The sequence below is a fragment of the Carcharhinus amblyrhynchos genome, chromosome 5 (genome assembly GCF_965287045.1).
Source record: "Carcharhinus amblyrhynchos chromosome 5, sCarAmb.v2.hapA, whole genome shotgun sequence".
Lineage (NCBI taxonomy): Eukaryota > Metazoa > Chordata > Chondrichthyes > Carcharhiniformes > Carcharhinidae > Carcharhinus > Carcharhinus amblyrhynchos.
In genome coordinates this window covers 95,783,020-95,797,652 of record NC_137328.1, presented here as the reverse complement: position 1 = coordinate 95,797,652, position 14,633 = coordinate 95,783,020, and the positions used below count along the sequence as shown (strand labels likewise).

The window sequence follows — 14,633 nt, the reverse complement described above, 5'->3', positions numbered from 1 at the left end:
CCTGAGGAATGCTAGAGCAAAAGTGTGGCAAAATCAAATGATAAAGAGCACCATGAGTGAACAAGTACTCAGTTAGTGCGTTCCAGCTTCTCCTTAAACACTAACTTATACAAAATTGAGACAATGATACAAGGTGGAAGAGGTTCCGTGTAGTTTAAGGTGAGGGATTTCTACAGTTCTCCCGATTGTCTGCTATAGCTATGGTGGATGATCAACAGAAAACCTTGAAAGATAGTATTACTGCCTCCTAACTCTCCACCAATGATTATTAAAAGGAAGAGAAAATTCCAGGAAAATAAATGTACTCATTTTCAAGAACGGTTGAACACTTAAAATGTGATATTCTGGCTCCAAATTGAATTATTTAGTACATTCGCTCACTATACAATGTCTAAGTATTTTACCTGGATTTTTAGTAGTATGTGTAGATTTGGAATTTGTGGTGTTAGTAGCATTTTTTGCTTCTTTGTCATCGCCTCGAGCGCCCTTTACTTCTGGATTAGTGTTAGCTTTGGCTCCTTTCTCTACGGAATCCTTCTTTTTAGGAGAGGCTGTCTTTGCAGTTTTATCAGCTGTTTCCTTAGCAGATGCTAGTGCATTGGTTCTGGAAGGGGCACTGGAATGCTTTACTTTGCTGTCAGTTTTTCTGGAAGGGGAGGAAGACTTTGTCTTTGTGGTCTGTTTTTTGGTCTTTGTTCTCTCTTTAACCTCTTTCTTCAATGGCTTGTCTGCCTTTGCCAAGCTCTGGTCAGTCGGCAGCGCCTCAGGATCTACCATGCAAACATCTGGATGTGGTGGTGGAGGACTAGGGTCCTTTAACGAAACAGGTGGTGGGTCCATTTGCCTGTGTACAAGTGTTCTGTCCGTGGGAAGAGTTTCTGACTCATCCTCAGAGTCTAAGGCAGCATCTGCAGTGATCGAAGGGCATTCCTCTGTCCCGGGGGGAAAATCGGAATCAGTCTGCGACGGAGCTGAGTCGCTGACTGATGTCCCCGGAGTATCGTCACATTGTCGGGCCTGCTGCTTCCCACCGGATGGGGGCTGCGCTCCTCCACCTTGTGTCAGTGGCCTTTCGAGATCTTCAGGATCGTCATCCTGCTCAAAAAATTCTAATGGGCTTGGATTGATGAATGAAGGGGAAAGGTCGGCCATATTGAGCCTGAATGCAGTCGGAGTTCTAAAACATGTATCTGCGGCATGTTGAACCTCTGTTGATCGCGCTGTTCCGGATGCAAAATGTCCATCTCCAAGCTCACGTGCATCTTTGGCTTTGTCTTGTTTGCTGCCGAATGTGTCCATTTCTTCCACGTCTGACTCTGTGACCGAAATTTTGCTACGAGAGAGGGCGGGCTCTTGGAACGAGTGTGATGCGTACACAGCGGCCACTTGCTCTGAAGGAGACATGATGGATGAGACCACTGGAGTCTTCTCCTGCAGCAGGCCTGAGCTTGGTGAATCAGGTGTGTGCAGATGGGACACTTCCTTTGCAAGGGAAAGAGGCTGAGCAAGATCAAACATCTGTAGTTCCTCCTGGTCCTGCAGTGGAGAACTTTGCTCTGGTGAACGGGCAGACGATACCCTCTCTGTAAGTAATGGCATTCCAGAAGTAACTGGTTTTCCAGACAGTACACCATATTCCTCTTGCAGTGGAGAACCTGTCTGTGGTGTACGAGCAGATGAAGTTGATGGAGAAGCTTCTGTAGGTGGGGTCGAACCAAATTGCAAATGATCTCTTTCTTGACCATAGAATGATCTGTCAAGCGTAGGCAAAGCATGCTGGGTAAACCCAGGCTCTTGCATATCTGAGGGGCTATAATCTACTTCAGTGGGTCCATTTTCAGATATGTGCTGGAAGCTGGCATTAAACGCAGGTTGTTCAGGAGATTGTCTACTGAAATCCAAAGCCAAAGACTGTTCCGGTGACTCCTGACTGAATTCCACAGACATTGTCGAATGTTCAGGTGACTTAACCTCCTGTACGGGAGTTCTGGATTTGGCAGTTTTCGGAGACACCTCGGGAGGAGAGATGGACATCGGCCTTGGGCAATCCTCTCTGGAAGGTGAAACTTCCGCTTCTTGGAAAGTTGTAGGCGTTTGGACAACAGATACTGAAAGGGATTCATCTACTTCGGTTGAATGAGGAGACCCAACTTCTGCATGCAGTGAGGGAGAAACATCATCTGCGGTCGGTTCTGGGAAAGAGCTTGTGGCAAGAGACGCTGTTGAAGCTGATGCGACTCCTTCTATGTGGGAATAAGTGTCTTCCGCAACCACCTCATCGACAGGAGTAGCTGATTTGTCTGACGTGGTTCCTTCAGAAATAGACATTTTGCTGTCTTCTTTTACCGACCCGATCTGACTGAGATCGACCAGGGTCGGGGACAGTTCGGCTGCTGTTTTAGGAGCGTCAAAGGGACCAAGTGATGGGAAGGTCGGAGCAGCACTTTCTTCCACTTTAGGTTCCTGGCTAAAACTATCTTTGGGAGTCAACAACTCAAAGTCGACAGCACTCTCTTTCTCAGGTGCTGCAGGGCTGGATGAGAAATCATTAAATGGATAAAGATGGGGCGAAGAAAGTAGTTTAAGCTTATCACTCGAGAGTTCCATTGCACCTTCAAGGAATTGCACAGGGAATTCTTCCCCGTCATTTGGAGAGCTATCAACAGGTGAACTGGAACCCAACATGGGTGGACTTCGTAGCGGAGACAAAACCTTTTCTACGGGCGATTCGGAATCAGGTACAGGCTCATCCATGGGGCTATATCTTGGACTGGTCTCGTCGGCTTTCATATCATCCGTCTCAATAATGATTGGGGTTGGGAGTTTTCCTGTCAATTCACTTGCAACTTTACTGTCTTTCTCATCTACTGGAGACTGATAAAATGGGGTGTGACCAGCACTGGGAGACCCAGAGTGTGTGGGAGATGCCATCTCCAGGGTCTTTTCTTCGGGACTAGCACAATGATCATCCGGAATTTCTTGGTCAGAGGTTGTGAGATCTGTGGAGGCCTTGATGTCCGATGAAGTTAAATCAAAGTTGACATTATTGTCACTCAGGGGTGTCCTGGACTGTGGTGATGACCCTGCTGGACTCCTCGCAGGGCTTAATTTGGCTTCCAGATCTTTTATTTGATCCTCATGCTTTTCAGTGTCTAGTTCCTCTTGCTTATCAAATTCATCACGTTTAGGAATGCCTCTGGATGGGCTCTTGAAGCATTTGTCTTCTTCCAGAGAAGATGAGGGAGATATTGTTGAAGCTGATGCTGGATAATCATCACCTTGTGTCACTTCAGTTTTTGAAGTTTCTAACGAGAGTCCATTGTAAGTGTCAGGGACAGGAGAAAGCTTGGCTCCCTCACGACCCTGAGAGATAACTGTAGTTTCCAACTTTGTCATGCTGACAAACTCCTGAGTAGGAGACTCAGTCTCTTCATTATTGGTTTCGTCACTCATGACATCTCTAGGTGTGGACATCTCATCCATCGGGGTTGGTTCACTCGAAATTTCAATTGTGGACTGAGTGAAACCTGATGTTGCTGTAAATTCCTCTGGCGGCTCTTCGTGGGTTTCTTCATCAGAAACAGTTATTTCACTTTCAAAATCAGTGGGTATTGTCTCATTACGAATAGACAGCGTTTGATCAATCATTGAAGAATGAAGTGCAGGGAGTTTATCCAAAGTTGCACCAGGGAACGGAATGTTTACTTTATGCATCTCAGTTGTTTTAATCTCGCCTATATCTTTCTCTTCATCAGCTTCAGCTTCTTCGCTAAGATCGACTCTATTCTCTTCATCTTCTGCCTCATCTTCCACTTCAGCCTTTTCAAGAAAGTCTTCTCGTTCTCTACGATCATCTCCTACTTCAGAATCTTCTGTTTCTTCTTTTTCTACAATCTCTTCTTCAGCCGGTTCCTCAGTTTCAATTAACTCTTCCGCTTCAATGTCTTCGACCTCAACCTTTCCCCCAGTTAAGACGTGCTCTGGTCCAGGTTTGCCTGGAGGCATCTTCTCTCCCAGATCTTCCGCTAGCTCTTCAACGTCTTCAGTCTCTGCCTTTTCTTCATAGTCACCAGGTTCGGACGATTCTTCAAAAGCAGCGCCTTCATCCTCAAATCTTTCTAACGTAACCTTATTTCCAGTTTCAATGTATTCTTGAGGAGACTGTTCAAACTCGCCTTCTGCTTCAGTGGTTGTTATTCCTTCATCAGGAGATTCATCCGTCTCCAAAGAGTCCCCTCGGATGATAAAGCCTCTTTTTTTCACAAGTGTAGCTTCCTGCATTTCGTTATTTATTGAATTTTCTGTTGGGACAATAGGTTCTTGAATGTCTCTTTTCTCCTCTTCATTAAGTTCTTCAAAGTCCTTGGTTAAATCTTCTGGTGAGGACATTAGTGATCGTTCGATCTCTAGTTCATCTGTAGCCACTGCAACGACTGCTGCTGCTGTTGCTGCTGCTGCCCCCGCCATAGCAACTTTCTCCATTTTGGTTTCTTTCTTGACTGGTTTTGGCTTCCCTTTTTCTTTCGGTTTACTTGTAGCAATGTCTTCCTTCTTTATCGGTTCACTCTTCTTTTCCACTTTGGGTTTGGTTGGTAATTTTTTGGCCTCAGTTGCAGTCACTGGTTTTTTAGCTTCTTTAAGAGGTTTCTTCACCTCCTTCTTGACATCCTTGTCAGGTTTTTTGATTTCTTTCTTTTCTTCCTTTTTCACCTCTTTCAATGGTGTTTCTTTTTTCTTCACTTCTTTTTTAACCTCTTTCTTGGCTTCTTTCTTTATTTCTTCTTTCTTAGGCTTCTCTTCTTTTTTGACCTTTGCTTTGTCTTCCTTTGCCTCTGGCTTGGCACTCTCTTTTTTCACTTCCTTTTCTTCTTTCTTCTTGTCCTCCGGCTTCTTTGCTTTCACCTCTTTCTTCACAATCCGTTCCTTGACAGGTTTTGGTTTGTTCTCGGATTTCAGCTTGTCATCCTTCTGCGCTTTCTCCTCGAGCTCCTGCTTAGCCGCTTCCTCTTTTGCTTTCGTTTCTTTTTCTTCGAGCTTTGATTGTGACTCTGTTCTGGGTTTCTCCTTCTTGACTGTGGCTTTTTCCTTCTTCTCCACCTTTTGAAGTTTTTCTTTCTCTTGTTGAGTAGCTGCGGTAGGTTTCACCGCTTCTGCTGTTTCCTCCTTCTTAACTCCTTTAGCAGCGGCTGGCTTCGAGTTAGATTTAAGACTCTCCTTGCTGTCACTGCGTTGCTTCATCTTGGCCTGTTTAACAGTTGGCACAGCCAAGCCAGCTGATAGCTCTTTTTGAGTTACCACTGGGTGTTTAAGGAAGTCTAAATCTTTGAGTTTCTCTAATCCGTCCAGGATATTGTACTGTGGGGCATTTCCTGGGAACAGGGCACGCACTATTTTCTCAGTTGGATTAGCTGGATGCCACACAATCAGTGAGGATATTGAGGTCAAGTATGGAAATGAGATTTCTGCATCTTTGCCATTTGGTAACACCAGTCCAGTTTTAGCTTTGTTACTGCTAGACCAATGTTGCATGAAAAACTGTAGCTCTTTGCTTCCTTTCACTGGATTTAAAATGTACATTTCTAGTCTCCCCACACCCATTTTCTGGAATAGGATTACTGGATCGATTGCATTTCCTACAGTCCTGTACAGGGGTTCTGGTTTTATAGACAACTTGTTTAAGTACTGGAGAGTAAGGCAAGTCTCCTCAGTGTTTCTCCTGACCCTGAAATTAGGCTGCAAGTTTGTCATATTTTCCGGGACATTAAGAAAGACGACGCCCAGTTCTGGCGAGATGAGGTTTTTCAGCCAGTCACTGTTAGCCGTGGACCCTTGCGACTGCTCCTCCTCCAGCTCGGCTATCTTACGTTGCAGCAAACTGTTGACGCCGGGGAGGTTGTCAGCTCCATTGTGGGTGAGCAGGATCGAGTCGACCCTGTCCAAATGTCGCACCAGTTTCCAGAAGCACGACTTGCGATCCGAGCCCCCGTTTATGAGCATGTTAAATCCGTTCACGGCGAACAGTGCCGAGTCCCCTCTCCCGCCGGGGAAAATGTAGCAGCAGGGTTTCGACAGCTTCAGGAAGCCGCCTGAGGCTGGGGGCTCCAAGACGTCAAAGGATGACGGCACCTCAACCGACTCGGAGAGATACTCGGTGAATTCCGAAAGTCCTTCCATCTCTGGCAGAATGGAGACCGAGTTGAGTTTTATATTGATGAAGTCCTGCAGGTTATGCTTTTCCAGATTTGTGTTTTTCCAGTCACCTTCCTCAAGGCAGAATAATGTGAGGCTGGCTTTGTTGGCTGGATGTGTGGTGCTCAGTAGCTCTCCAATCTGACAGCAGAATAAAAGATAACACCTCATTAGTAATTAGTTGTGAAAGACCTCAATTATCACCAAGTTGCCTTTTATAAATAGATTGCAGAACATTCAGTTCCTGCCAAATAAATTATAATTGCTTATTAGGAATACTCACAGCAGGAAGAAACAATGCAACATCCTTCCATTTGTACTTTCCATTATCAAAATAAGTGTAAATATTTTGAATTGCTAATTTTAACTTTGTGTAGTTTGATAACAGAACTCAACTCCTTTTTAGGCAGTTTCATTTTTCTTAGTCCCAATTCTATTCAGTAGATCCCCATTCGCTAACAAAGAACTAAGAACTGCATTTTTCCATTCATATTTCCACGTGTGGGTGTATTTTAAAGGTCATTTTCTCGCCATCTCTTGGTGACTAGATCTCCAGAGGTGCGTGAAATTGGATTACTATAAAGGATAATTAACTTTATTGTAACCTAGAACCTCCAGGTTTTGGAGGGAAATAATGCAGTTGTGTAGTTTTAAACAGATGACTCAACTTAAATAAGGAGGGCATGTTGTGGCACAGTGGCTGGCCTCAAAACACCAGGGACCCGGGTTCAATTCCAGTCTCGGGGGACTGTCTGTATGGAGTTTTCACTTTCTCCCTGATTCTGCATGGATTTCCTCCAGGCGCTCTGGTTTCTTCCCACACTCTAAAGATGTGCAGGTTAGGTCGATTGGCCATGCTAGATTGTCCTTTAATGTCCAAAGATGTTCACATTAGTGAGATTAGCAGGATAAATGTGTGGGTTACAGGCATAGGGCAGAGGGTGGGCCTGGTTAAGATGCTCTGTTGGAGAGTCAGTGCAGATGTGATGGGCCAAATGGCCTCCTTCTGCACTGTAGACATTCTATGATACTATGAAATACAAAACATCTTAGTACCAATTTTACACTTGATGTTTATAATGACTTTAAAGGAAAAGTACCATGGGATTATTTATTTACAATTTGAAATTTCTGCCTTGCAAGCAAGAAATTCTTGAGTGTATACAAAGTTGCCCACTTACCATAGTGAAAGTGAGAGCACATTGTAAGCTTAACATCATCATTTTTGACTTAGACACCAGTTCAAAGCAATTACAAATGGTGTACCGGTGTATTTGATAATCCATTTCTACTTGTTATGGGCTATTCGAGTTCCTTCACCTCCGAATGGTTTGATACCATGGGTGAGATTTTACAGCCTTGCTCGAGCAAGACAGGAAATTCATATCCAACGTCAACAGACTTTTCCGTTGTCTGCCGCTTGCCCACTCCTATTCTGTGGCAGGTGGGGCGGTAGAATTCCGGCACAGCTCTCCAAAGATCCAAAGCAAATTTGGTCAAAGCAATGTTTGACTGCAGAGCAGCGCTGACAATATCAGAACGTTAAAAAAGTGTCTGCTGACTTACCTCCTGGTCTGTAAATATTTCAATAAAGTTCTGAAACGAGAATGAACCGGATTGCAGAATCAGTTCCCCTGTATTTTCACAGCACTGTCCAGTTAGCACCAACAACTTGTGTCGAGCAGCGTCAGTGATCAGGAGGCGTACCTAGGAAAAGAATTTGCGGCTTAGAAATTTGGAGTAAATAGCTACAAGGGTATATTTAGCAAACTTGCACTCCCAGATGAAGTTTCTCATGCCTGGGGGTGAGGGGCGACATGATTGAGGTGTCTAAGATTATGAGTGATGTGGACAGAGTGAGTAGGGAGCAGCTGTCCCCCTTGTTTGAGGGGTCAATCACAAGGGGGCACAGTTTTAGGGTAAGGAGTAGGAGATTCAGAGGGGATCCGAGTAAAACATTTTGATTCAGAGGATGGTGGGGATCTGGAATGCACTGCCTGGGGAATTAGTTGAGGCCAGAAACCTTAAAACCTTTAAAAAAATATTTGGATGAGCGCTTGAAATATTGTAATATTCAAGGATATGGAACAAGTGCAGGAAAATAGGATTAGTGCCCTTTAAGCGGTAGGTATTGTCGGTGCAGACTCAATGGGCCGTAGGGCCTTTTCTGTGCTGTATGACTATGTTAACCTCCCTTTAGGATTTAGCTAATGCCTTCTTCTGGTGTATGAAGGTCGGTGAGGGGAGCACAGGCAAATCTGACAGATTTGCCGTCCCCACATTGAACGTTGTGGTTGCAGTAGATGCCGGAAGTCATTCTGACATGAAAAATAATGGCACAACGTGAGAAGGGATGGGTGCCAAGGTTTCCCAATGTTGAACTTGAGGCTTTGGTTGAACAGATGCAGGGATGGAGAGATGTGCTATATCTGTATGGGTCAAGAGGCCCACCAGACAATCTCTCTGCAGGTAGAGGGATCGGGTGGCCATGATGTTCGAGCCCAAGGACTTGAATGCAGCGCAGTTAAAAAGTTCAACGACATCACAAGATTGACCAAGGTCAGTGAACATATCTTCAAATGCCACATCTCACCAACTGTACCACTAGCCTAATGGTGCTTAATGCACAACAGCCCCTTCACTTACCTGTCAGCCTAACAGTCATAGATGGGCCTCTTCCTCACAGGTAAAGCACTGCTACAAGCCTCATACACACATGCACAAAATGTCAGTGTTTAATCGGAACCCAGTGCATTGCATTACATTCAGTGATGCATTTTCCTCTCTTGCAGGACAAGGTGGCACACAACTGGAGGCAGCAGCCTCCAAGCGCTGGAGGACAGGAGGGGACCATTATTGGAGGGGACACTGTTGAGGCCGTGGCCAGTCACAGCTGGAATATCAAATATGATGGTATGTTAATATCTAATTCTCCTCCTCATGTCTCATTCTCTTCTGATTTACAAACTGCAGACAATGTAATCAGATATTCCTCCCACAACCCTATCATCACGTCCTTCTTTGATACTATGCAAGTGGAAGGGGTGGAAAAGCAACAAGACGATGGAGAAACAGTCAGTAAATCTGTAGCTGCCGGCTCAGGTACAGATACTTTGCATCGTTGTTAGGAGCAGGGTCTGCATGTGGTAAGATGTGGGCCACAGATGTCAGCTCGCTGTAGGGTGAGGTTGCACATGTGTTCTGCTGCAGAGGACTCAGATGAGCACTACAATGGGCAAGATACTGAGGGAAGCTGACGTGGACATACAACCAAATACACACTGTACTGGGAGGCCTGCCAGAAATCCGGTCATTTTTAAAACTTGTTTATGGGATGCCAAGCCTGCATTTATTGCTGAAAAAATGAATTCAAATTCTCAAACTGTCATTGCAAGAGTTAAACTGATGACTTTTAGTCTCATGGTACAAATTTCATAAAGTGATTTGAACCCAGAAATATCAAGTCCACCATGGCAAAATCTGCACAATATTGTACACTAGGCAGAAAATTTCCCAAAAAAAAAACTAGTGTCATTACGGTGAGAATAATGGAATGATCCTTGTCAGTCTCTCAGGCACACTCCGCACGGTAATCCTCCCACACTCAAGGTCACCTTTTTTGGAGAGTTGGGAGCTCTGTGCTGGTACTGGGGATGTGGGAGGGGAGACCTGCCCTAATCATATTGGTGAACCCAGCTTTCGAGTGCTTAGGTATCATTTCCCAAGGGTGCCCCAATCTTACAGGGCACTGGGAGTCCACCTCCCTCCCCCCCCATGGATATCGGGATCCCCCCCCCTCCCCAACATGGGTCACTCGCAGTTGGGCAACGAGGCTCCCTGCCTGACCACCAACATGCCCTCCCCCAATCATCACCACCTTCATGCTACTCTCTCAATTGCCGATATCATGATCCATTCCTGCATGAGCCCCTCCCCATCAGAGCAAATCCACACCCCCCCCCCCCAGTCATGGCTTCCACTCAGGCTCCACCCTCTTGGCATGCCTTGGCACACTATTGGTGCCCAAATGGCACTGCAAAGGTGCCTGGTGGGCACTGCCCAATTGCCCGTGATCACACAGGGGCTTCAATGCTCTGCGAGCCCCCTGGCATGGCTATCACTCCAGGTGACCAGTTGGGCTTCTCGCAATCCTCACACTGCGTCCGAAGGCTGGAGCAGTGTGCGCACTGGGGTTCGAACGGGTTCTACAGATCTAAATGCTAGATTAAATATGCTAATCAGCCTCATGCTCTTACTGGGCACGATCCGGTTTGTGTCATTAGAAAGGGACGGGAAAATTACAAACTATTTGGTGCCAGAAATGAAGGCGATTTTTAGGCCACACGCTATTCTCTGGGATTGGCCCAATCTGTGCCAGGCATAGCAAGGTCGGAGAATCGCCCCCACTGTTTTCAACCTACAAAATTCACAAGAAGCAGGTTCTAACAGAATAATCAATGTTAGAATCACGACAACGTTCTCTAGTGCTCCTTACCAGCTGCCCACCTCGAGCTGTTCTCTTACCTCAGTGCTCACTGCCTCATCGGAAGGATTGATCAGGACAACGGTTTCCAAAACATCACTTCTGTGGTGAAGGATTTTCTGACCTAACGGACATCAAAAATAAAGCTTCAATTAAAAAAAAGAATTCATTCTGAACTGAATAATGAATCCCCTAAATAAGATTTGATCCCAAGACATGCACTGTCCGCCACTTATACAAAGGCAAGAGACTGCAGATGCTGGAAATCCATAACAAAGGCAGGAAATATTGGAAACATTCAGCAGCTCGATGTACCGGTCCTGAAACTGTTAACTCTGTTTCTCTCTTCATGGATACTGCCTGATCTGCTGAGCGCTTCTGGCATTTTTTGTTGTAATTTCTAGCTGAGTATGAGCACAGTTTCAAAGACAGCAAGAATAATATCAAAGGCAAATAGATATAGCAAATTAATAACTGGTCTATCCAAAGATACATTGATTTTCGAAATTGCAAACGGTTTATAAATTGGCATCCAACATCCTGGGTTTACTACTGATGAGAGACTGAACTGGACCAGCCACATAAAAGCTTTGGCTACAAGAGCAGGTCAGAGGCTGGGAATTCTGCAGAGAATAACTTATTTCCTGACTCCCAAAGTCTCCCTACAGTCTACAAGGGACAAGTCGGGGAGTATGAGGAAATGCTCTCCAATTGCTTGGATGAGTGCAGCTCCAGCAACATACAGCAAACTCAACACCATCCAGGACAAAATAGCCTGCTTGTTTGGTACCCCACCCTCAGACATTCACTCCCTTCACCGTCTACACATACAGTGGCAGCAGTGTATATCATCTATGGGATGCATTTACACATCAAGGCACCTTCAACAGCACCTTCCAAACCTGCAAAACGCAATCACGTAGTAGAACTAAGTTGACGGACTAAGATGAATGGAAATGTTGCCACTAGCAAGTCCCTCTCCAAGTCACATACCATCCTGACTTGGAATCATTGCCGTTCCTTCGCAGTTGCTGGGTCAAAGTTGTGGAATTCATTGTCGAAGAACAGTGTGGGTGCACCTACACCACATGGACTGCAGCAGTTTAAGAAGGTGACTCACTACCACCTTCTCAAAGGCAATTAGAGTTGGGCAATAAACATTGGGCTAGCCAGCGATGCCCACATCCCATGAATGAATAAAATTTTTTAAAAATTAGGACATTCTGATTCTTGTGTGCCTCATTTGGACCAACTCTTTGTTGACCTTCCAAATTATTAATTTTAATGATTCCAAAATGTATAATAATGATGAGCGGGATTTGTTTGCCTGAACTCTCAGTATGCACTCCTGCCATGTGAAGCTCTGTACCTGGAATAATGGGACTACAGAAACTTAAAGCAGGCCAAAAGGTCACACAATTATGGAAATATTTATTTAATTAGACCATTCAAGTCATCATGTACTATTCCTCTCTCCCATCGATCTGTCTCTCTTTTTAAATTCATTTAGGGGATAGGTGAGTTGCTGGCAAGGCCAGCATTTATTGCCCATTCCTAGTTGCCCTTGAGAAGGTGGTGGTAAGCTGCTTTATTGAACTGCTGCAGTCCCTGTGGTGTAGGTACATCTACAGCACCATTAGGGAGGGGGTTCCGAGATTTCCAAGATGTGGTGGTGGTGGAGAGAGGGGATGTTTGTGGAAGGGGTAGCAATCAAGCAGGCTGCTTTGACCTGGATGGTGTTGAGCTTTTTGAGTGTTGCTGGAACTGCATTCATCCAGGTGGGTGGAGGGTGTTCCATTACACTCCAGTAGTCTGTCTTGTAGATGATGGAAAGGCTTTGGGGAAATCAGGTGGTGAGTTCCACACTGCAGGACTTCTAGCCTCTGACCTGCTTTGATAGCTATATTACTATATAGCTGGTCGGGTTCAGTTTATGGTCAATGGTAACCCGCAGGATGTTGATAGTGGGGGATTCAGTGATGGTAATGCAATTGGATGTCAAAAAGCGATGGTTATATTCACTCTTGCTGGAGATGGATATTGCCTGGCACTTTCTAAATGATTTTTTTTCTGACCTTTGTGTTCTGGTTTTGTCCCAGGCAGCATTTTTGTTTGATCAGCCAATTGAGCACATTATTGGGACTTACGGAATAGGCCAGTCACTGAAGAGAAGGAATCTTTTCACTTGGCTCCTTGCTAATCCTGAAAACCACACATTCTTACCAAATTAAACTAAATCATTGTCTCTTGCCAAGCTCCAGTTCTGCTTCAGGCAAGTTTGATGTGTCCTTACACTAAGATATATCACAATAACAGAAATACTAGCTGTGCAAACTTTCAGACTAGTGGTGTGCCTCAGGGATCAGTGTTGGGACTGCAATTGTTTACGATTTACATAGATGATTTGGAGTTGGGGACCACATGTAGTATGTCAAAATTCACAGATGACACTAAAATGGGTGGCAGAGCGAAGTGTGCAGAGGATGCTGAAAGTCTGCAAAGGGACACAGATAGTCTAAGTGAGTGGGCGAGGATCTGGCAGATGGAATACAATGTTGGTAAATGTGAGGTCATCAATTTTGGTAGGGATAACAGCAAAATGGACTATTATTTAAATGGTAAAAATTTGCAGCATGCAAAGGCGTACAGAGGGACCTGGGTGTCTTTGTGCAGGAGTTGGTTTGCAGGTGCAGCAGGTCATTAAGAAGGCAAATGGAGTTTTGTTCTTCATTACTAAAGGGATAGAGTTTAAAAACAGTGAGGTTATGTTGCAGCTGGATAAGGTGCTGGTGAGGCCACACCTGGAGTACTGTGTACAGTTTTGGTCTCCTTACTTGAGAGAGGATATACTGGCACTGGAGGGGGTGCAGAGGAGATTCAGTAGGTTGATTTCGGAGTTGAGAGGGTTGGCTTATGAAAAGAGACTGAGTAGACTAGGGCTATTCTCACTGGAATTCAGAAGATTGAGGGGAGACCTTATAGAAACATATAAGATTATGAAGGGAATAGATAAGATAGAAGCAGGGAAGCTGATTCCACTGGTGGGTGAAACTAGAACTAGGGGGCATAGCCTCAAGTTAAGGGGAAGCAGATTTAGGACTGAGTTGAGGAAGAACTCCTTCACACAAAGGGTTGTGAATCTGTGGAATTCCCTGCCCAGTGAAATAATTGAGGCCAACTCATTGAATGTTTTTAAGGCAAAGATAGATAAATTTTTGAACAGTAGAGGAATTAAGGGTTATGGTGAGCGAGTGGGTAACTGGAGTCCACAATAGGATCAGCCATGATCTTATTGAATGGCGGAGCAGGCTCGAGGGGCCAGATGGCTCACTCCTGCTCCTATTTCTTATGTTCAGTCGCTTTGTTTGAAGATTCTTTAACTTGGGCCCAGTTCCCCTGGTCTCCAGATCATCGGAGACTGTACATATGCATGTCGGCACCCTGTGGAAGCCCTGATCCTCTGGCCTACATGGGACCTGTCCAGGAAGGTTCAGCTTCTGACAGGCACTTCCCATGGTCCCCCAGAACCTTCTGTGAATGTCTCCAACTTGAAGTCAGAAACAGAGGCTTTGGACAGTTTCCACGCATTTACCTGGATAATTACCTCAGAAACGTTAGACAGACTAAAACCTGGTCTGACACCAAGACATCTACAAAACTGTCACTCACACTGACCACCACAACCCACCACCCCCCCAAACCCCACCCAACTATCCTCCAGCTGACCCCACCTCACCCAACTGCCACCCTACATGCTTCACCTGTCATCTCAACCACCACTGCCATCTCTGTGCACTCAGTGTACATCCCCACTTCCGACCCCGTGATAGAGAGAAGATCATTGGTGAAGCAGCTGAAGATGGTGGAACCTAGGACACTATCCTGAGAGACTCCTGCAGTTATGCCCTAGCACTGAGATGATTTCTGGGGGTTGGCAGAGGTACTGGAACTGTTTAAGTTT

General features: G+C 45.2%; 1 protein-coding gene across 1 annotated transcript in view; it reads right to left on the bottom strand.

Moving 5' to 3' along the window:
- Nucleotides 1-14,633, bottom strand: part of map1b (microtubule-associated protein 1B) — a 113,750-nt gene that overhangs the window by 19,199 nt on the left and 79,918 nt on the right. The window contains exons 3-5 of the mRNA XM_080189235.1: nucleotides 10,714-10,796; nucleotides 7,756-7,896; nucleotides 405-6,330 (exon numbers count right to left, since the gene is read on the bottom strand). Coding sequence (XP_080045361.1) covers nucleotides 405-6,330; nucleotides 7,756-7,896; nucleotides 10,714-10,796 — 6,150 coding nt within the window. The remainder of the gene's footprint in view (nucleotides 1-404; nucleotides 6,331-7,755; nucleotides 7,897-10,713; nucleotides 10,797-14,633) is intronic.